We start from the raw sequence: 21,999 nt of genomic DNA, 5'->3' as shown, positions 1-21,999 counted from the left end.
TTGCAGCATTGTTGCTGGAAAAATTAAGTTCTGCTCTCTTGGCAGTTAACTAATTGCTTTTGAATTGTTAAGACATTGAAATAATGCTTCAAAATATACAAATTAAGTGTTACTGTTTAGTATACAAAAAAGGTGTTCTGTACTGGTGTGGGACTGAGGGAGGATGAATACGTAAAGTGGGACTTTTACAGTGACAGCTGCTGTATGTGAATGCCGAAGCCCTGAAGCTTTTTGGCATCTCTGCAGCCAACGGTTCCACCTAATCGGTTTTCCATTGATCACTACTGCTACAGAGGTGCCAAGTCTGAACATTTGATACAAATGTCCATCTCAGCCATTTAGAAAAACAAAGAACATTTACTTTTAAGGAAAAAGCTTCAGAGAAAGATGTTTGGAAGGTCTTGCACTCCTTGCAACAGCAACCACCTTTAGTCAGGGAGGAAAAAGGGTGATGTTGGAAGGAGAGACCAGGGTGTTAACGTAACAAAGTTAAGGTGGGGCTACGAGGGCCATCAACTGTTTAAGCAATGAAGACTTTGCTTAAAGGCCTGTAGGGTTCTAGGATGGCCAAGCAGATGTTAAGCTTTGCGGAGGGGAACGAGAGAGAGAGTAAGCTCCTGGGGCCATGGACGTGAATTAAGTCGGGCAATGATGCGATGCGAGGGACCGTGAGCGTTTTACCCTCTCATACACAGCCACATGGTGTTCTGAAGTATGCGTACATTTTGTAAATGGTTAAAACAAGGTTTGAACGATATCGCCTGAAGCTCATGCAATGTTTTAGTTTCCGATGATGGGCAAGCACAGAAGCGGGGCAGATGGTTTACCGCTTGCTTCCTCTTGGTTGTTTCTTGGCCGGAGTTCCTGTAGTGGATGTGGCTGGTGTCCACGTTGCTGTGTCTGTTGCGAATGCCAGTCTCTCTGGACCACTGGGTTTTCAGAGGAAGTGTCCGTGGGGGAGTTGTGTGGCTGCCCGAAAACTTGCCGCTACAGGGGAGGCTGTCTTTAAAGTCTGGGTAGTTTTGAAGATGTTCTTCATGTATGAGCATGCCTCCACCTATCCACTGACTTAGTCCTGTGATATCCCTCAGGTGCATCAAGTCCTGCTGATCTTCCACGTCATTATTCTGCTGTTGAAGAGGTTGGAACTGCTGCTGAAGTGACACTGTGCCAGTTGTGTCGTGTTTGGTAGCTGGTGTATCTTGCCTCACACTGTACGTGGTAGATTGCACCGCAGTCATTTCAGAAGGTCCCTCTATTGATTTCATCATTTGTGTATCCCCAACTATGTTGGTTTGGGTTTGTGTCCGAGAGTTGTCAGCATCTTTGTTCCCCTTATTCAAAGACTTTTTTGATCTCCGTGGCTTGAGAGGAACTATTTTGGTTACCTCCGAGTGTGAGTTCCCAGTTTTGTTAGAGTCTTTTGCTCTCTCAGGATTTGGGTCTTTTGTTTTCCAAGTTTCGAATTGCTTGCTGTCAGTTTCAAGTCTGCCACCGCCGCCCTTTGGGACAGAATCCGCTGCTACCTGAACATCAAAGTGCTTTGGTCTGTCTTGAAAGTCGTACGGCTGCCGCAACTCTGTGTTTTTCCTTTCAGTTCTTTGTTTGCTGCATATGTTTTCTGCCGTTGGAATGGCATACCCATTCTCTTGAACCCCATTCTTTGTGTACACGCTGTCATGCAAATGGCCATTAGTTGCTACAGCTACATTTTCCATGCAGCTTACATCCTTCAGTCTTGCGGCAGTCAGATCTGTTTCATAGTTTGGGGACACCGATCTAGATCTCATAGATTCCCAAGGTGCTAAACTGGTATTCACATCTGTTACTTTTCCATTCACACCATCCACAGACTCCTTATGATCCCAAGGGATGACCACAAACATGTCTCTACTAACGGTAGAGTGCTGAGGGTAAGGAGAAGTCTTATTTCTTTCCACCTTAGAGAAAACATCCATGGCTCCTTCATAAACATCTTGTTTGTCAATCATTTTGGCATCATCAGTGGCCTATGTTGACATAGAGTAAACAGTTGCATTAGCCTAGCCTCAAACATTACGCTACTACTACTACTACTATACCACAGAAATCATTCGCTCATTCATTCACAGGGTAACTCAAAAAGACTGTCTATAACCAATATCTGAAGGACAAATTGGCATGCAAACCTGCCAAAACCTTACATTTGGGGAATGTGTGTAAAAAAAAAAGACTGACGAAAAGAATGACGAGACCAATCCAATATAACAATTACACAGCATTTTGGTATAGGAAAAGAATAGGTCAATAGGGTATTCACTATCAGCACATGACTGTGGTTAGCTTCCTATATATGTCTTTGTACTGTATATGCCACATGGTTTCTATGTCTCAAACTCTTACCGATTTCTTCTCGGGGGTCCCTCCAGGAGGGGTGGTTGAAGAGAGCCGTTTCTCCCTCTGGGCCAGTTTGCTGTTGGGCTGCCTTAGAGCCCTCTTCAGCTCATTGATGCTGGCCTGGTGCTTTTGCAGGACGTCGTCTGGCTTGTCCAAGAACTGCTACTCATGTGGAGTGAGCAGGGCACAAATGTGGACACAAATAGATGCATAGAGTCAGTCTATATATAAATGCAGAACATCAAATAGATGCATTGAGTTAGAACAGTGCTTTCGGTTGCGATGCATACCATTTCTATTTATGGACATTTCCAGAATTAAACAACACAGGGATTAAACTTGAAAAAGGAACCTGTCTTTGTGGGTGAGTTTTTAAGGGGTGGTTTTCATCTTTAAATTCCATGTAAAATTACATTCTGGTAAGGTGTGGTGGTGCATGTTACAAAACAAATGTCCAATCCTGTTTCTGTAGCACGAGACCAATACTGCACTGCACACTGCACAGATGGAGGACAGAGGGCTGGATGATGACCAGCTACAGATATAAACCCCATTATACTCCACTGAACATGTAAGCACTTTCAACTTTTTTTTTCTCTCCCTTCTGCCCTTGGCCGAGACATCTTTAATGAAAAGCAATCCAGAGGACCTCTCCAGCTGACTAGAGGCCCTGGCTGTAGAAGAGAACATTCACTTCAACTGATGCTATCATTGAAGATTAAAGATCCTGCGATCACAGTGACAAAATGTTAATGGGGTCTTAATATTTTCCCCTAAGAGCTTTGATGTCCCTACGCTGTTTTACTAAAGTGGTGTACAACAGCCTGGCATTGTGATAAATTAGCTTTACACACTGCCTTGGTGTGCACGTCACAGCAGTTTGCTAATCTTTGCTGTTATGAAGACAGAGCTCGACGCTCCATTCTCATTTGCATTTGGAATTGTTTGCTGAGACAGAAGCCAACCTTAATCCCATTGATTCCAGAGATTTTAATATTCAGATAAAATGACAGAGGGTGCATGACGCACACTACAGTCGCAGCTTTGCTTCAGAGTGAACGATGTTCACAGTGATTTTTCCAAGTTGGAATAAGAAGACAACCTGAATGATTGAATGAACTGTGGCAAGCAATAACTCCACAGCCGTTTCTATTTATTCTAACAATGCATCACGGTCACAATGATAGATAGGACAACACGGCACACACTGGTGACTGAGGGTCACATAAAGTACAGCACGCGGCAAAGAGAGAGCCGGGACGAGAAGTACCTCCTGTTTGGGCCGAGGGGTGGCTAGATCCTGGTCCAACAGATGGGGGAGGAGCCCAAGGCGGGGCGGTTAAGATGAGGCGGGACGGGGAGGGGGGTGATGTGTAGTAAGCAAAGCAGGAGGTTGAGGATTTGGGGGGGGAGGGGGGTGGTGGAGGGGCGTGTGCAGAGACAAAGAGGCAAAAGTGCTGCAGGTGAGTGGAGAAGGCAGGCAGCCGGATGGACAGACAAACAGACCAAACAGTTTACTGCATTGGAAAATTCATACAAAAAGGCAGTGGAGCCATCTCGTGTTCTGGTGCCATGGATACAGGGACCATCCCTAATGCCTATTTTAGTCACTTGATTTTCAAGAAATGCAGACATTAATGGACTGACGCTGGACATACACGTTTGGCGGAGAAGATTATGACAGTCTCATGCTTCTACATCCAAACATTCCACGTGGAGGGATTACAAAGCTATGAGTGATCAATCCCTCTCAGTGACCTCAACAAAATACCCTCTGTAGTTATCAATACTTCAGTCCATTAGTAGATAACAGTACACACTGACAGGCACTTATAGTACACTGATGAGCAATATACTGTACTATACACTAGTAGTACTAGTAGTGCACTGATGAACAATATCTTTGTAGAATTATATTAAAACGATCAAATGATTCTTTAAAGGTGTCTCATTCAGTGTGCTATAATATCTATCAGCATGAAAACAGAAAATGTCACTATTAATCAACATGGTGTTTAAGCACCATCTGCTTATCCCCTAATAACAGTTAATCCCCCTGATTACAACGTACAAACAGCACTGCTGTAATACATACAGTACAACCTATTAAATAAGTGCTGACATTTTAGAACGCGTAGTCTACTGTTCCAGTTGTTAAGAGCTGAATGCCAGTTAATGTAAATCTAAATTTAATATAACCTTAGAGAATGAATTCACAACACGTTAGCTCCCAAAATACCATGATGACTAATTAAGAAAAGGCCTGAATAGACCATTATTATGTATTTTATCGTTTATCCAACTAAGATGTGATCCATTAAAAAATGCTGGTGTGCTGTTAATTCCCATAGCCCTGCATACAATTGAATCTAAGAAAACATGGCAAACAAGATGACGGTTAACATTCCCTGAAGAGGCGAACTAACCAACCAAAAAACAGGGGCAGGCCATGCTGAACAAACAACACAGTGTGCCGTGCATGACCGACAGAGACAGAGACACACACTAGCGTCCATAACCAAAATACCTCTGGCTTTGAGTCAACAGGTGAGCCTGCCTCCTCCCCCTGCAACCCAGGAGGAGGTTGGTGAGGGAGATGGAGAAAAAGGCGAGAGGGAGACAGAGAGAGAGACAGAGAGAGAGAGAGAGAGAGAGAGAGAGGAAAAGGAGAGAAGCAGAATTAGCCAGGCTTGTTAACGTCAGAGCGGGGATAAGGAGAGAAGGACTGTTAGAGGAGAGAACTGCGCTCGTTAAAAAAAAAGAAAAAAAGCAAGTCAGGAGGAAAGAGGTCATGTTAGATTTGAGCAGCAGATTAAAGGAACAGCGAGGAAAGGAGAGGGAGCCTTGAATTCCATACAGAGCAGTCTTACGGGGAGAGGGAGGAGGAGAGGTGAGGAGAGGACTAGGGGAGGACAGAAATCAGGCCGAGGAATGAGGGACTCAGGAGAGAGAAAGAGATAGTGGGGGGGGGGGGACTGCAGAGAGGGATGTGGACTTGTGTTAGTTGTCACAGTTTGTGAGGGACTCTGTGTGCCGCAGGAAAAAGCAAGCGCAATTGTTGGTTGGAGAATTGTTTATAGTCACCTTAAGACTGCTCAGTATATTTGATAAAGTGATAAATGCAACTGTTTTGATGTATCCTAAATAAAAACAAAGTTATAAAAAAAAAAAAAAAAGACTGCTCAGTATTGTATTTACAGTAAAATAGATATTCACCTATAACTGTAAAGTGTGCACGCTCAATAATCGCTCACTGATTGACTCGGCTAGACACATGCCGTTATCTTGACTGACTTCATGTACAGTAGGCATTGTATGGACACATAACTATACATCTTCCAAGGCTCTTTCAGCTTATCCTATAACTTCCCGTCTTGTACCTTATGGTCCATGGTCCTGGTGGGAGTTGGGATGGCATCAGCTGACTGGTCCTGGTCTTGATCCAGATCGTGCCCGTAGTGCCGATCCAGCTCCTGTTCTTCGTACTGGTCCTGGTCTTGGTCCTGAAAGTGGTACTGGTCGTGGTCCAGGTCCAGGCTACCCTCTTGGTCCAGGTCTTCCCTGGACATGAACTGGGTGCGCGAGCTGGAGCTTCGCTGGGACAGTTGGTCTGTGCTGTCTCCTAGAGCCGAGGCTGTGGGAGGAGATCAGAGCAGTGCACCAGTCAACCATCAGAGTTATAATGTCTACTCCCTCTGGCACACCTCCTTGATCTGATTCTGAAGCAAGCTAGAAAGTTGAGAGAGAGACAGCATAGCTCATCCTCACAAAACAAAAGTATACAGATTATACAGAAAAGAAAAACTAAACAATTTATAATTACAATTTAGGCATTTAGCTTTTAATACAGAGCCATTTACAGTAAGCAAGGACAAAACAAAACAAAAAAACAAGGTGCAGAAAACACAGAGTGGGCATAATGGAAGTGGAGAGTCATTTTGTTACAGCAGTGGTTCTCAAACATCTGCATGTCAAGGACCCCCGAGCTGATATGTATTTAGCCACGGGAAATGTTGTGCCAAGAACCCCATAAGAGAAGATTTATATTGTTAAAAATGATTTGTCAAAACGTTTACTTATTTATATATATATATATATATATATATATATATATATATTTACTTGCGACCCACAAATGGGTCCCGAGTCAGACTCAGTGTTTGGGAAACAGTGCGGCTTGGACCCCACTTTGAGCAGCAGTTATCAGCGTACTCACCTCCATCCACACTGCGGGGCAGCAGGTACCTTTTGCTGACAGAGCGTTCAAACTGCGGGGCAGGCCTGTCGATCAGAGCACTGGCCTGTCTGGTCTGGGCCTGGGTCCGCCCGCTGTAGCGGAACTTGGAGCCAATAACCAGGAAGCCCTTGGGAGGTGGTTCTGGGGAAACCAACCTATAGGATCATTCAGTTTGAGGTCAAATACAATAAAACAACAGAGGTCAAATATATATATATATATTTATTCGATAACTTCTACACTCCACTAACTGATACAATGCGTCACTCCACTATTATACTATAATTGGCCTACAATAACTGATGAGGAATTTGCAATTCGGGGGAGATTATTGATTCAGCCCCATGAGACCGTTGCTTCATTGACAAATCTACTGTACCAAACGAGGTTTGCTGTGCAATGGAGCATGCAGTGTGCAAAACAAATCACCCTATGCGTGTGTGCCTGTGTTTGTTGTGTGTGAATGCATCGAACAAAAAAAACACTTACAACATTGGAGGATCTGCTAATTACTTATAATCTAAACCAAAATGAAACCTGGATTACATTTCTCTTTTCATTTCAGTACATGCAAGTGTGTGTGTGTGTGTGTGTGTGCGTGTGCGTGTGCGTGTGCGTGTGCGTGTGCGTGTGTGTGTGTGTGTGTGCGCGCACGTGTGTGTGTGTGTGTGTGTGTGTGTGTGTGTGTGTGTGTGTGTGTGTGTGTGTGTGTGTGTGTGTGTGTGTGTGTGTGTGTGTGCCTTCCATGTGCATGCCATGTCCTACCTGAAGAAGGTGTGATGTTCAATGCAGACTTTCCACAGGCGCTTAGAGGCCCGGTGGTTGGGGAGCTTGAAGCCTATGGTGCTCTCAAACTGTTCATACTAGTAGGGGGTGCGTAGTGGGGTTGGGAGGGGGGGCATGGTGGAGAGGAGTGCAGGTGATGAAGAGGGAGGAGAAGTGGGTGACGGAAAAAAGGAGAGTGAGAGGAAGTAGTGCGGACGGAGGGGACGACCAGTGGGTTGAATCGTGTTTACTCTGAGATGACGGGAAAAAATCAATTTAGTTTTTCTGTTTCCTGGCAGAAATACAGTATATGCTTGTGTTCCCCGCGGCCGTTTTATTGCCATGTCAGGTACATTTTAATTCCTCAATGACCCAAAAAGGAACAATTCATGCTCTCAGGATTTCACTCTTCTGAATGGGTGTTTCTCTAATCAATAAGTTATTATCAAAGTGGTAAGTCTAGCAGTTTTGAAAGAGAAATAATTCATCATAAGCTACAAGTAAAACTTTTGCCTTGTATGAAAATACAATTTCTTCAAAACACTACTGCTGGGCTGTTTAAAACTTACCACTGCCTGATAAGACAAACAGTTTCATAATTTTATTGCCTGATAAAGCAGAATGAGAAAATGAAACCACAATCCCAACCGTAAAGGCCAGAGAAGAGATGGCCAACAGACAGCAAGAGTATATTATGCACAAGCAGAAACCGTACGGACAACGTGTTGATCATGTGTTTAGGTAGGTACCCAGCATTGACCGGGTTATTGCATGGGTCTCCATCTCCCTCCCACCCCCACTAACTCTTGCCCTTTGCGATGCGTCGATCAGCTTGTTGAGGTTTGGCACACGTGGGTTAAATAGGCGCCCCTCAGCCTAAGTACATTTACTTGAGTACTGTACTGTTTTTTTTGCAAGCACATGACTTTCACTCGGATGTCACAAACAATAGAAATCATTGCCTAACAATGGCAATTTGCTCTGATATCAACCTGTGGCATTATGGCTCATTTGCACACAAGTGATTTGCTTACCAACAAGGGCACACCTGTGGAAATCCCAGTGGGACTACAAATGCTATTTTCTCATCTTTCTGAATAAATAAGGCTATGGGTATGTGATATAAAAAAAAGATCACTCTGCATTTGTAATTTCCCTTGTTACAGTATCAAACCTTGGGCGCAACTGCACAAGTCGGCTCGGTTGGATAATAAAGGCAATGACGGATGCCCGGGTGATAAACTATAAATAATCACTACAGGAATAGAAACCCACAGTGAGCATAATGAATGCAAAACTTTACACCTGGCCATCCAGGCTTTGAAGTTTACACAAAGGGAGACGGCCTATTTTCTCCAGAAGCACAAAGACCCAACACACTAAACTTTAAGAATAGTACTGCATCTCCAAAAGCCATTAATCATGCTTAGAAAGATACTCTTAGATATTCTCTTATCTGTTATTATTCAGTTAGCACTGGTAGACTAGACATCTCTTACCGTTTGCTACTGTTATAGGCCAAGATGAAGCTCAGAAGTAACATTTTCATCGAACCATGAAATGACTCATTGTTGCTGCTTGGAACGGGTCATGACAGCCGATCACATAATTTCAGCTAATGTGAATTCATGAAATCACAGAAACGTGAAGTTGGCTCTTAATAATGTCATGCTTTATGCCACTTGTCTCAGCTTTGTTGGGAAGACTGTCATGACCCAAGATCTGTGCGGTGAAGTGCTGCAGTACCAATTCCATCACGATGCACTGGACAACATCAAGGCAGCGTACAGTAGCTACCTCTCCTGGTCGGATCTTGATGTAAAAGTTGCTCCTCTTGTAGGAGATCTTCAGGATCTTTGGCCAGGCAAATCGGTTGATCCTCAGCCGGTCTCGGTAGACGAGAAGCCCATTGGCGCTCACACCCAGCATGATGTCAATGCCCTCTGAATCCTGACAAGGAAGACATAGAAACCATCACAATACTGTACATCCCCTGATATTGACTAAATAGTTAGATTTTGTGGAAATAATTAATATACATGGAAACAGATCTCGTAACATAATAACCGCTTAAACCCCCTCTACTTAGTAAACTAATACTTAAATCTCTTTACAGCCGGCATTAGCCGATCCGCTCGGCTAATGTTCCCCCCAGAATAGGGATGCTAGGGTTCAAGTGGTTAAACAGGGACTTGTAATGCACACGTTAATTCCATTCCTGTGCACCTTGGCTTGATGCAGGTCCACGCCATACATGGAGAGCTTCTTGGCATTTTCTAGAAAGTTCACCTCTGCCTCCGCTGGCGTCATGCCCCTGTGGCACAAATGTCAGACATGATCTCAGTCATCACCTCTTTACCGTATTCATGAGGAATCAACCAGTTCTATCTTGCCAATAGTATCATGACATTCAGCTTACTAAAAGAATATGCATTAATACAAATACAAAGGTCTCATCTACCAGGACCATGAGGATCGACCTCTTTGTCTGGCCCCAAGACATTCAATTCAATTAAACGCCTTATGAATCACATCATCAACAATCCTTCCAGTTAGCTCTGCACTCTGACCTGTAGTTGTGGTGCAGTTCCATCACCCTCTCCTCCAACTCACGCGTCTGGTTGGGAGCAAAGCGGAAGTCACAGACGTAGTCGGGGCCGTGCTCCTCCACCTCATAGTCGCCCAGCTCAGCTTGGACTGTGTAGGACCCCAGGAGAGCGTGGGTGACAAAGGAGCAGGGCAGGCGGCCTGACAGCATGTCATCCCTCAGCTGGAGACATAAGTAGTATCTGGGAAAAGATTGGAGGGGGGGAGGGGTGCAATGTTTGCACACAGAAACTGTGAAACATGGCCCAAATACAGTACTTCCACTTCGGTCTTTTTGACTACGAAGGGTAACCCAGAACCTTCCACAAGAGGTACGACATTAATACGTTTACAACGTGTTGCAATGAGACACGTTGTGAGCTTGTAGATTGGCTATTTTCCGAACATATAAATAAATAAGACTTTAAATACACATGCCACACAGCGCATCACTTCATGCCGCGCTGCAAGCTTGTACATATGCTATTTTTGAAATCTTTTGAGAAATAAATATGTTGTAGTTGAAACGAAAACAGCCATTTGTAGCGTACAGCCTACAGTACGTTCTCCCTCACCATTGACTGCAATGTTAAATAGTCAACTCTCTGTCGCCTCTGATTCTGTCTGTGGTCAATTAATGTGTGCTTCAATGTAAACATATACAAAGGTACATGTGTTGCCAATTGATATCTCTTTGTTTTTATATGACTAAACAAAGTGATTCCCTCCAGGGTAATAAAATGCTAACTAGATACAGTACAGTAGCTAGGGCTAACAGTAATTCCTTGGGCTGTTAGCGCTTTGTGACCCTCGAACAAATCACTTTCATAGCTGGTTGTGCTGTCATCTGACATAACAAACAAACAAAGATATGTTAATGACAACACCGGCAGCGTGTTACACTGTTGAAACAAAATAGAATCGAAGGCAGAAAGCTGGCTTAATTCTTAGAACTGCTTGCAATGGTGAGGGAAAATAAATAGTAAATACGCTACAGTCAAAGCAGAAGTAAGTTGGCCTCGAATGTGAGAAATTGGTATCCAATTGATGTGTGTGAAAACAGAGAAAAAAGAGAGAAGAAAGAGAGAAAGGAGGCGGGAGCGCATCAGTTTGGCGGGAGTGAAAATCCCCAACAAGGTGCTCTTTGGTGACAATATTGATGCAAAGAAAGAGGTGAGACCAAGGCATTCTTGAGGAAAAATTAAAAAGCCTTTAATAGTCTGGCTAATGCATAGCAAGAATAGAAAAATACACCTACGCGTTGCGGCATGCAACAATGCCTCCATCAGGCTGATGTGTGTGAAATTAAAGATATGGGTTAACATAAAAAAGGGGGAGGGTTGTATTCCTGTTAGGTGAACAACAGTATTAGATTGGTTTACCTAGTGATGTCTTCGATGAGTATAGAGGGGTCTGGGGGATAGAACTTGACAGAAAATCCAAAGCTCCAGGGACCAACTGTGGAAAAATATCAAAACGTTAATGGTGGTAATGTTTAAATGCGCATTTGTTTATGGGCCATTTTATGAACGGCTGTGTGCCTGTCTGCATGTGTGTGTGTCAGAGAGAGAGAGAGCAGGTATGTATTTTGCATACAGTATTGGTATGAAAAATTGTGTTTACTGTATACACTATACTGTATATTGGTGCGTGTGCATTTAAATACTTTATTAGTCAAAAATGTAAACAGCACGTGGTACAGTCAGACGTTAAGGCTAAAAGGATAACACAAAAAAATGCATATGCCAGCTACTGCACTTACCTCGGATTTGCTTCTTAATCTCTTTGGAGGGATCCAACCAATTCTGATAAGAAGAAGAGAAAATCCCTCTTGAGAAAATATTCCCCAGCAAAACCATCCCTTAGTCTCTTTCTCAAGCACCCCTTTTATATACTTGAAAGTCAAAATTTGACTTTGAATACATTTAATGTATTCATTGCAAAAATGCAATACAAAGTCAAATCCTCAGTGTTAATTGACCCATTTGTAACTCAAAGGCTGTACAGAGAATGTTGCAGTGACTCAGATGATTCTATAAATGGGGATATAAATGCCAGTGTTAGAACCAGATGGTCTGATGTCACCGATGGCCCTCTGAGGGACGCTGCCATGGTGCTCTGTACAATCCGCATGCCACTTTGAAGGGGACATGTTGATTCTACTCACACTAAAGGGGTAAAGGTCACTCATGTTACCCTCAAGCCGCGAGTGGGTCACACACCACAAGACTGGGAAAAGGTCAACCAGGGTCATATTACCTGATCGATTCTAAAAGTAGCCTACGGGTTTGTAGGCTAGCCTAATCTTATGTCTTAAATATAAGTCAGTGATTAAAAAAAAAATCTTACAATGCCGAAGCTACAGCATTGTAAGCTATTATGCAATGTCAGTGATTTAGGACTTGAAAATGGTGCTATTTTTGGATGAATTCTGGATCACAATGTCACTGCAACTGCTGCTACTACTGCTGCTGCTGTTGCTGCTACTACTACTGTATTACTACTACTACTACTACTACTACACAAAAGCTATTGAAAGATTTTCTCTTTTTAGTCAAACTGAATAAATCAGTATGATAACAGTTTGACCTCGGAGTCCACGAAAACTATTTCCCTGAGAACGTTCTAAGTTTTCACGAGAAAATAAAGTTTCAGAAGCAGTAGAAGTTAAGGCTCTGAATAATAAGGCAAGGCCCCATGCCCCAGGGCGATGGCAGCAGCACTGCAACACTCTGCCTTAATAAACCGGAATCCTCTATTTGGATGAACATTTATAATGGGAGTCTCCAAACTTTTAAGCTGTGATTATCTGTAATTATCCCAACAGCTACTCTACATAATATACAACAGCAGTAAATTAAGGCTGTGTGTTATTTTGACACAAAATGTAATTCACCTTGTTTGTCGTGGTGACTACATGGCCACCGACTGGGCTTTAATAATTATCAATCAAGTGCAGAAACATGAAAGCGGATGAACATAAGTGACATGCTGTGATCTGTCCCATGTGGCTTCTAATGATGGCAATATACAGTATTGACTGTAGTAGCTACTGAATAAAAGTATAGCCTTTATTACGATATTTGTGTGAACCATATTGCATTACGTCAACAGTGAAATAATGAGAATCAGTTTGTGTGTGTGTGTGTGTGTGTGTGTGTGTGTGTGTGTGTGTGTGTGTGTGTGTGTGTGTGTGTGTGTGTGTGTGTGTGTGTGTGTGTGACCTTGGGGTTGTCCGTGTCGTGGAAAGACAGGCCAAAGTAGTCCCTCTCCAGCAGGTTCAGATGGCCGCACACCATGTCCAGAAGAGTTTGTCCCTTGGCAAATTTCTGTTTGTGCACACACACACACACACACACACACACACACACACACACACACACACACACACACACACACACACACACACAATGTAGGTTACAATATGTAGTGTCACATGCACAGACATTTATGTTTATCAAGACATACTGTACATACATTCACCATACATTCTGTGGAAGATGTCACAAGCATCTACAGTCATTATTGATTTGATCTCACTGAGTATGGAATTGGGTGTTTGGTGATGAACTGATATGTCATTATGTATGTTTCTCATAATTAAATGTATGTTTCTCATAATTAAAAGTACAGATTATTTCCATTACAAAAAGGGGCGGAAAGGATCTAAAAGGGGAGACAAATACCAGCAACCTTAAAGCCCCGGTCCTGTCAGGATGAGAACCTATAGGGCTCAATAAGTATCCACTCCTGTTGAGTGGGAGGAACCATGGGCTATAATATGCCCATATAAGGGGAGGAATCGCATTTCACAGCCCTGGTGCTCCATAAGGCCACACCTATTTCCTATCTAGACCTGCAGGGCAGAAAACCAGGGCTCTGTGGGTTCCACATGCGGCCTTGGCAAATGTGTGTGTCTCCATACGCACACATGCACGTGTGTGCGCGCGCGCACACACACACACACACACACACACACACACACACACACACACACACACACACACACACACACACACACACACACACACGCACACACAAACTCATCTCCTGGGGAAACCGGCTCCTATGGCGACAAAGCAACCAAGCAGCTGTTACCATGGAAACAGAAGTAATAGGTCCCTTCTGTCTTTGCATGCCCTCTCTCTCTCCCCCTCTTCTGCTCATTCCTACCCCTCTCTCTCTCTCTCTCTCTCTCTCTCTCTCTTACCTCTCTCTCTATCTCTCTCTCTGATATGACAACCAGGCCACATATCTTTGTTCCTCCCTCTGCAATAGAAATCCAGCAGTGTAATTGCCATACATTTTAAACATTCATGAAAGGCTAATTAATTAACCATTAAAACACAAGCCATGCCCTAATCAAATAAATAACAGTCTAGACGGTAGACCCCACTGTCTTGTCTTGATGTTTCTCTGGGTGGGAGTACGATGCTGATTAATATGCAGAGACAGCTGCCTGGGATTTCTCAAGTAGGGTCGTCAAGAATTTATTCGATTTTCCAGCAAAATGAAAATTGCGACACGCCGTTCAGGTGGTCCCCCAAGCATGCCGACCAAATCAGGGGCTGTCGATGCGAGTCTGCCATCACTCCAATTGGCCCCAATCACATTTCAGCCACTTGTTCTATATGGGCTGATTTCATTAGCAGCCATTTGCCGTAATCCCAGAAATCCATTTTGCTGATTGCCTCAGCCATGCAAACCGGATGAAGACAGACAGCACTTGTGTGGACAGGTTAACCCATTCAATCCGGGAACGCATCTGTGTCATTTTAAGATTTATTTGGCTATTCAAAGGCTAGCCGCGCAACGAGCTTGTAGATCTTCTATTTTTGTAAAATCTTGAAAATTCGTGCAAATCTTTGAATGAGATGGGGGTCCGCGGCCAAATACATATAATTAATAATTTTGGGGGCCCTTGACATGAAAAGGGTTTGAGAGCCACTGATATTATAGCAACATACAACAACAAACTGTTAGGATTTAGACATTTGTAGAATCCCCGGAAGAGAAGATTTTAGTTTACTTTTTTTTTTAAATATATTCAAAGATTTGCACAAATGTTCACGATTTTTCACAAAATAGCAGATCTACAAGCTCATAGCGCTGCACTCGGTGCCGTGCTATGAGCTTGCATATCTGCTATTTTTTTAATAGCCAAAGAAATCTGAAAATGACACAGATGCGTTCACGGTCTTAATGGGTTAAAAGACAGACCAAGGAGAAAGCAGATCTATCAAACTGAGCCACTTTAAAGTAATATAAGAGAGTGAGTACTGTAGCAGCATGGATTGCAGCAGTTGGAAAATGAACGAGAGACGTACTATACAGCATGTAGCCTGCAGGGGTCTGTAGGTGCTTCAATACAATTAACATTGTGCAGGTTATCTAGTGCAGTATCTACTGTACAGCAGTCAATTTTAAATCAAAGTAGAGATCCTATAGCTCACACAGATATCAAAATAAGTCATGGTGTACTGTAGCTACCAGGGAAATCTCAAAGATAAAACGCCCCAGCATTGACTTGTGATGGAAAAGCACTGTTATGGCCTAGCGGCATTCCGGAGGGTATGATTCAACATCTCGCTATACTACACTGTAGCTCAAACGAAGCGCAGTAAAGACATAGAGCAGCTCAAATCAACGAGGACCTGAAGTGTGATTCAGAACAGAGACAAAGATGGTTTGATTATTTTTAAGCTGCTTAAAAGGAGATTAGCTTGGTTCCGTTTCTATGAAATTACGTACACAGTATTTACTGTACTGTATGTGTTAACTGAAACTTGACGAGTGACTTATCTTTTCTCTATTCTTTAAAAAAGAAAAAAATATCTCCAGTATATTTGTATTGGTCAGGTATAATCTAAGGTGAGGATTGAAATAATCATGTTGAACAATGATTTTGCTCAAAAAATAAATAAGTATTAGCCTAATGAACCTGGAAATTAACCATGAAATAAAATGTTTATTAAAATCACAATTTCATGTGGCTGGCTGAACCAAGGCTAAGAAAACCACGTGGACACAAATGATCCTCAGGATTATAGAAGAATATACTAGCAATAGACAATAATTAACACCAGGAATGTTTTTAAAGGCATTTATGAAATAAATAATGCACCCTACTCTATTTCAGACATTGCTTTCTTTTCAAGGATAATTATTATGTAATTAATTATGGATAAAAATCAATCAATATTCATAGTCTCTTGAAAATAACACAAGTCTTTGCTTTAACTTGAGTGGGCACTGAATGAATAAGCTTCATGAGTGGTATTATCAATTTAACAATGTAATGCGTAACGTCTGTGCGTGCGTGCGTGCGTGCGACTATGTGCGTGCATGCTCGCGCGTGTGTGTGTGCACGAGTGCGTGCGTGAATGACAGAGCATATGGACACCTAGCCTCAGGGTGAAGCAATGAGGTGAGCACGTGTGGGAGTTGTTCCATTAACACCCAAGCCGGAGGTTAAGGATTGGACCATGTAAATGCACTGTGCTCCATCAATATCCAGAACATTGTGAGCCACAGATCAATGTGGGAGAGGCTTCCCTCTGTTTATATCATCACAGCCCAGTTGTTCATCGAACATCATTACTGTAATCACTATAATAGATGCTGCTGGGTTTCACTGTATTCATCAGCGTGCCTATTTTCCACAGGACCATAATAAGATGAATGCACACATGATGTACACACAAATACACACACACACACACACACACAGACCCTGTGCCTCTCTACTCCATTCTCTGCTAATGGTGCCTTCCTCTTCTCCATCTTTCTCCCATTCCCTCCCCCCACCTCACTCCCTCTCTCTCTCCTCCTGCTCTTTCCCTCTCTCATTCTATTTTCTCCCTGGACGCACATAAGAGCAGCCATACGTCAACCATATGGATTTCCTATCAAAGCCCAATACCTCTGAAGTCACTGCCTAGGTTGAAGGAGTTAGTATGCGCGCAATGTGTGTGTGTGTGTGTGTGTGTGTGTGTGTGTGTGTGTGTGTGTGTGTGTGTGTGTGTGTGTGTGTGTGTGTGTGTGTGTGTGTGTGTGTGTGTGTCAGCAACAACAAATAAGATTGAGGGTTAGGTTAATCCATTAAAACCGGGTAAGCATCTGCGTAATTTTAGACCATATTTTATACTTTGGCTATTCAGAAAAAGCAGATATACAAGCTCATAGCACTTCGTGCCGTGCTATGAGCTTGTAGATCTGCTATTTTTGAAGAATTGTGAAAATATGTGTAAATCTTTGAATATATATTTTTAAAGCAAACAATTTTAACTCAAATATTTTCATCTGGGGGTCCCTAGAACAAAATATTTTTAGATGAGGGTCGACGGCCAAATACATATAATTTTGGGGGTCCTTGAACCACTGATTATTAAAGCAACATACGTTTTTCAGAAAACTATTAGGATTTAGAAGACCGTTGTAGAATCGACCTCGGGTCTTAATGAGTTAAAGGTGGTAGGTGATTGTAAATGTTGGGCGTGGGGGCGGGGGGGGCGCTCCCTGTCTGTTGCAGCTCATGTATGAGTGGGGTTGCCTGGGTGACAGTTAGACCATAAAGAGCATGCAGCTGACATGAATACGGTCCAGGCAGCCAACAAGATCATTCACATCACACATCACACTCAATCATCAGCGGCGGCCAGTGCGGTTGCAGCGCTGACGTTCGCATGATCCATGATGCCATGCCGGAAGACCCGCCCAGCATCGCCGTGGTGGAATGCCCCGCCTAAACATCCGGCCCAACATCCACCCTCCCCCTCTTCCTCGGAAATAACATCTGACCGAGAGGCTCACGTCAATGGTCTGCAAATTGTTTGAGAAGGTGCTGGCTGTAAAATTCTAATTACATGGCCTGGACCGTTGGCGTAGCTGTCCAAGCATCTAGGCTCACTATAGCCTGACAGCATGTCGCGGGTTCGAGTCCCGATCCCGACAGCCTTTGCTGCATGTCACTTCCCATCTCTCTCCCCCCATTTCCTGTCAGCCTACTCTCCTGTCAATAAAGGCATAAAAGCCCCAAAAGTACATCTTTATTGCCTCCGCCAGGCCGAAAGGCATGGCGAGAGAGTATGTTTTACCCCCTGTCCGTCCGTCCGTCGGTCCGTCCGTCCGTCCGTCCGTCTGTCTGTGGACAGCTAATCTCCCGCACCGTTGGCTTGATCGCAGCGAAACTCTGCACACACAATCCCTGGATGCCAATTCAGAACCTCTGCCCCAATGTTTTCATATGGCCTTGTTATAGCGCCACCAGGAGGCCGCTTTTTGCAAAACACATTTTTTCACAGTACTCCTACATATTTTGTCCAAACATCACACAAATCAGTACACAGTATCTCTATAGTCATTAAAAGAAACTGGTCTTTCAGATTTTTCATGTTCCATCCTGATTGGCTAAAAATGGCTTCCAAAGTTTGCAGGACTGCTCAGTCTTGAATAAAATTAATCAAATTATGAACACAGCATGCAATTTCCGTGAAACTTTGCACGTACATTCCCACTATGCCGAGGAAGAAATTCCACTTGAGATTTTTCTAATCAGCCTCATGGTGGCGCTATAACAGCCCGATTCGTGTTTTTACCTATAACTGCACCAATCTGTGTAAAACTTTGTATGTGCACTCCCTAGAGGTCAAGGAAAAACCTTTGCCCTGCCTTTTATAGCATTATATAACATTTTATAAAAAAAAAATTTAACAAAATGCCTCAAATCATGAATGCACTGTCCGATTGCCGTGCAAGACCTAAGAACAAATGGCACCCTTTTGACATTGGCCTATTGTAGCGCCACCAGGAGGCCACAATAACCTACCTGACCTGGCGGAGACCTGTGCTCCGGGGAGCACTTTTTCTAGTTTTAACAAAGACAAAAATGTAATAATAAAAAAAGAAAAGAAACAAGGCATAGTTTCAAAACAATGATGGTCATTACAATGAGTTACACTGCTAGATAAACCATATGTGGAAAGTGGAAGGCATACAACTAACTACCAAGTAGGTTCAATGTGATATTTGAGCAAGATACCAAAAATTGTCTTATCTTTTTTATAATTACAAAGTATCACTTCAATGAACGCGACCAGCATGGCTGTTCACCCACAAGAATCTTAAAGGTTCACTGCACATGAAAACACAAGATTACTGATTACCACCCCACCCCCAAAAAAATATTGTTCCCAATTCATTCTTGTTGGAGTACTGTGCTGAGTCAAGGCCTCTGTGGGAAGGATCTACAGTAACACATGCTTCTGAAAATGGTTTCTCTCTTGTCGCCCTGCAGGGCGAGATGTGAATTACAAGCATGTGTTTTTTCAAGGAAAAGAGACACGCAGTCAAGATTTGATGACAGTGCGAAAGAAACACCTTTCCGCTTTTCCGCCCAAATCAATTCTATCACCATTTGCACATATCACTAATGAAGAAAAACACTTCCCATAGGTATAACTTGTGGCAGAATCTGACACTAATTGAACGCTTGCTAGAGGATAATTGGCTCTTGAATCGGCTCTGTCTGTAGACACAGACATAGGTCCATTAGTGAAGTATGGTTTAATTGGTGGACCGGTTGAGGCACTTTCCTCCCATGTTCTTGTGCAATCAGTGAAAGTGAGAATTAAATAACATACTGTACTGTACCTCCACTGCTGTGTCATAGTCGGAGCCATCAAGCAGAGTGACTTTGACAGGGACAGTCTTGGGCCGCTTGGAGTTTTTCTGTGGGGACTTGGAGGCCTTACTGGGAGTCTTCTCTGAGCTATCATCCATGTCTCCGTGGTCCTCTGGCACCTTTAAGACAATAATCCTAATTATTAGGCTAACGGCTTTGTTTAGACTGCAGGCAAATTTGTTTCTCAAATACGATCTTTGGGACAGACTGTCCACACAGTTATTTGCAGGTGTTCAGATGGGATTTGTGGCATTAAACATAAAACATGTGGGGATTTTTGTTGTTGAAAAAATGAACTTAAGGTATTGTCTTAACACATTGGCTGCCATGGACGCAGATCTGCGTCCATCCATTTTTTTTATTTTTTTTTACCCAAAGACCAAGGATATATGATTTTCCGAAGATTTAGACTCCCATCCACTTCCTTGTAACTTAAAACTTAAAAATTCTGTATCTCGGCTAAGTACTTTTTTTTTCTCATTGAAAAAGTCTGGCAGTCTACTGTAGGAAAAAAAAAAAAAGATGGCAGCCAATGTGTTAACATGTTTTGACTCAATTAAGTATAAAAGAAAAAAAGATGGGAGTTGTGTTATCAGACATCGCTGACAATAACAGATCTACAATCTCACAATGTGACACGTTGTCTGCTTGTAGATTGGCTATTTGTGCAGAATGACATCGTTGCACGGCAAAGTATGAATCAGGCTCAATTGTCCAGACTGAGACACAGCTCTAGAAATCAGAATCGAAACGCATTTCGAACCACCTCGGAATGTGGTTCAATCATTTGATTCGCAAAAATCTATTTCCATGGGTTTTTTGGCTGTTCATACTCGTTAAAACCAGTGTGATTCCAATCTGGATAGGCAAAAAATCTTATTTGGGCTGAACATAGCCTAAGGCAGTCAGCCAGTTACCCCAGCAGCTGCACCTGTCTCTCCTCGGTCTTCAATTAAAATTGATTTTTCTTTTTTGTTATACTGAGCCTCAAGTGACATGCGTAATTGTGTCGGGCCATGAACTGAAAGCCAAAATGATGTCTCTAATCATCTCATAGCGCCTATCAAAGGCACTATGTTGTGTGTGTGTGTGTGTGTGTGTGTGTGTGTGTGTGTGAGAGAGAGATGTGTTAAGATGTTAAGTTACTGGCATAGCGGGTGAGGTTTGCAGTCTTGCATATCAAACAGCAAGGCGGAAGCCCCCCTCGAGTGATTGAGGGAGGCGGTGTAAAATGATCTACAGCTGCTGCTGGTTCGACATCGCTCCCACCTGATTGGTCTTCCTGGCGTCACCCTCCATCGCACTCTTCAATTCCCCAGCCGAAGCCGCCTCTGTTGTCATAGAGATGGCTTGTGATCCTGCAACCGTACATAAACACAGTCAGTCAGTCAGTCACCATCGAAACGTTCTGCTGCGGTTCCAAGGTCCGACCTGGAGTGCTTGCCAGGGCTGACAGATTGAATTTGCCTACGAAGAACCTCTGTGACAGATCTTCTCTTTGTAATAAGAGTTGTTATCAGATCACTGCTAACCTATGCGATAAATGAAAAAAATAATGAAAATATTCACTCAGTGGTTCTGCTTACAACCCTGAGGAGGAAATTCCCTACGCCACATCCAGTCCACCTTTGCTACAGACAGGCATGATGTGGTCCTTTCAGTTCGTTTAGCTTCATTTACACCAGTGATTCTCAAACCTTTTTTAAATGTTTTTATTTCAACAAACCCCAGATTGATATGCATTATGCCACGGACCCCCATTTGATGCACATTTTTATCTTTGTGACCCCAATCTACACAGAACTAAAATCCTCTGTGTTAATTTAACTCTGAGAGTTGCGGACCTGCATGTTGCGGACCACCATGTTCCCCATGGTGGTCCCCGGACTGGACGTTGAGAACCAGTGATTTACGCTATGAGCCTTTTCACACAGAGAGAGAGAGAGAGAGAGAGAGAGAGAGAGAGAGAGAGAGAGAGAGAGAGAGAGAGAGAGAGAGAGAGAGAGAGAGAGAGAGAGAGAGAGAGAGAGAGAGAGAGAGAGAGAGAGAGAGAGAGAGAGAGAGAGAGAGAGAGAGAGAGAGAGAGAGAGAGAGAGAGAGAGAGAGAGAGAGAGAGAGAGAGAGAGAGAGAGAGAGAGAGAGAGAGAGAGAGAGCGTGTAAGACAGAAAACAGAATCAGTGAGTGAACGAGTGAGAGAGAGAGTATAGGCCAGGGAGAGACAGCCAGTCAGTTCTGGCTCACAGCCTCCCACAGGAGCACTCTGCATGAAGAGCGTTGGCTTCAGGAGCCTCTCTCACACTAGCAGAGGAGATAGCATGAATTACATCAGCCAGCGAGCCCTGCAGCACCACA

General features: G+C 43.2%; 1 protein-coding gene across 1 annotated transcript in view; it reads right to left on the bottom strand.

Moving 5' to 3' along the window:
- LOC311054184 (band 4.1-like protein 1) overlaps positions 1-21,999 on the bottom strand; it is a gene marked incomplete at its 3' end in the record, with an annotated part of 65,384 nt that overhangs the window by 10,280 nt on the left and 33,105 nt on the right. The window contains exons 2-16 of the mRNA XM_084070062.1: positions 20,916-21,004; positions 19,616-19,765; positions 13,189-13,293; positions 11,727-11,769; positions 11,347-11,422; positions 9,949-10,167; positions 9,605-9,692; positions 9,176-9,328; positions 7,379-7,476; positions 6,593-6,768; positions 5,757-6,010; positions 4,904-4,942; positions 3,647-3,676; positions 2,383-2,538; positions 828-2,009 (exon numbers count right to left, since the gene is read on the bottom strand). Coding sequence (XP_083926188.1) covers positions 828-2,009; positions 2,383-2,538; positions 3,647-3,676; positions 4,904-4,942; positions 5,757-6,010; positions 6,593-6,768; positions 7,379-7,476; positions 9,176-9,328; positions 9,605-9,692; positions 9,949-10,167; positions 11,347-11,422; positions 11,727-11,769; positions 13,189-13,293; positions 19,616-19,765; positions 20,916-20,987 — 2,841 coding nt within the window. The 5' untranslated portion in view covers positions 20,988-21,004. The remainder of the gene's footprint in view (positions 1-827; positions 2,010-2,382; positions 2,539-3,646; positions 3,677-4,903; positions 4,943-5,756; positions 6,011-6,592; positions 6,769-7,378; positions 7,477-9,175; positions 9,329-9,604; positions 9,693-9,948; positions 10,168-11,346; positions 11,423-11,726; positions 11,770-13,188; positions 13,294-19,615; positions 19,766-20,915; positions 21,005-21,999) is intronic.

This window comes from Gymnoscopelus microlampas, assembly GCF_963454915.1.
Source record: "Gymnoscopelus microlampas genome assembly, chromosome: 10".
Classification (NCBI taxonomy): domain Eukaryota; kingdom Metazoa; phylum Chordata; class Actinopteri; order Myctophiformes; family Myctophidae; genus Gymnoscopelus; species Gymnoscopelus microlampas.
This window is presented reverse-complemented; position numbering and strand designations above follow the sequence as displayed.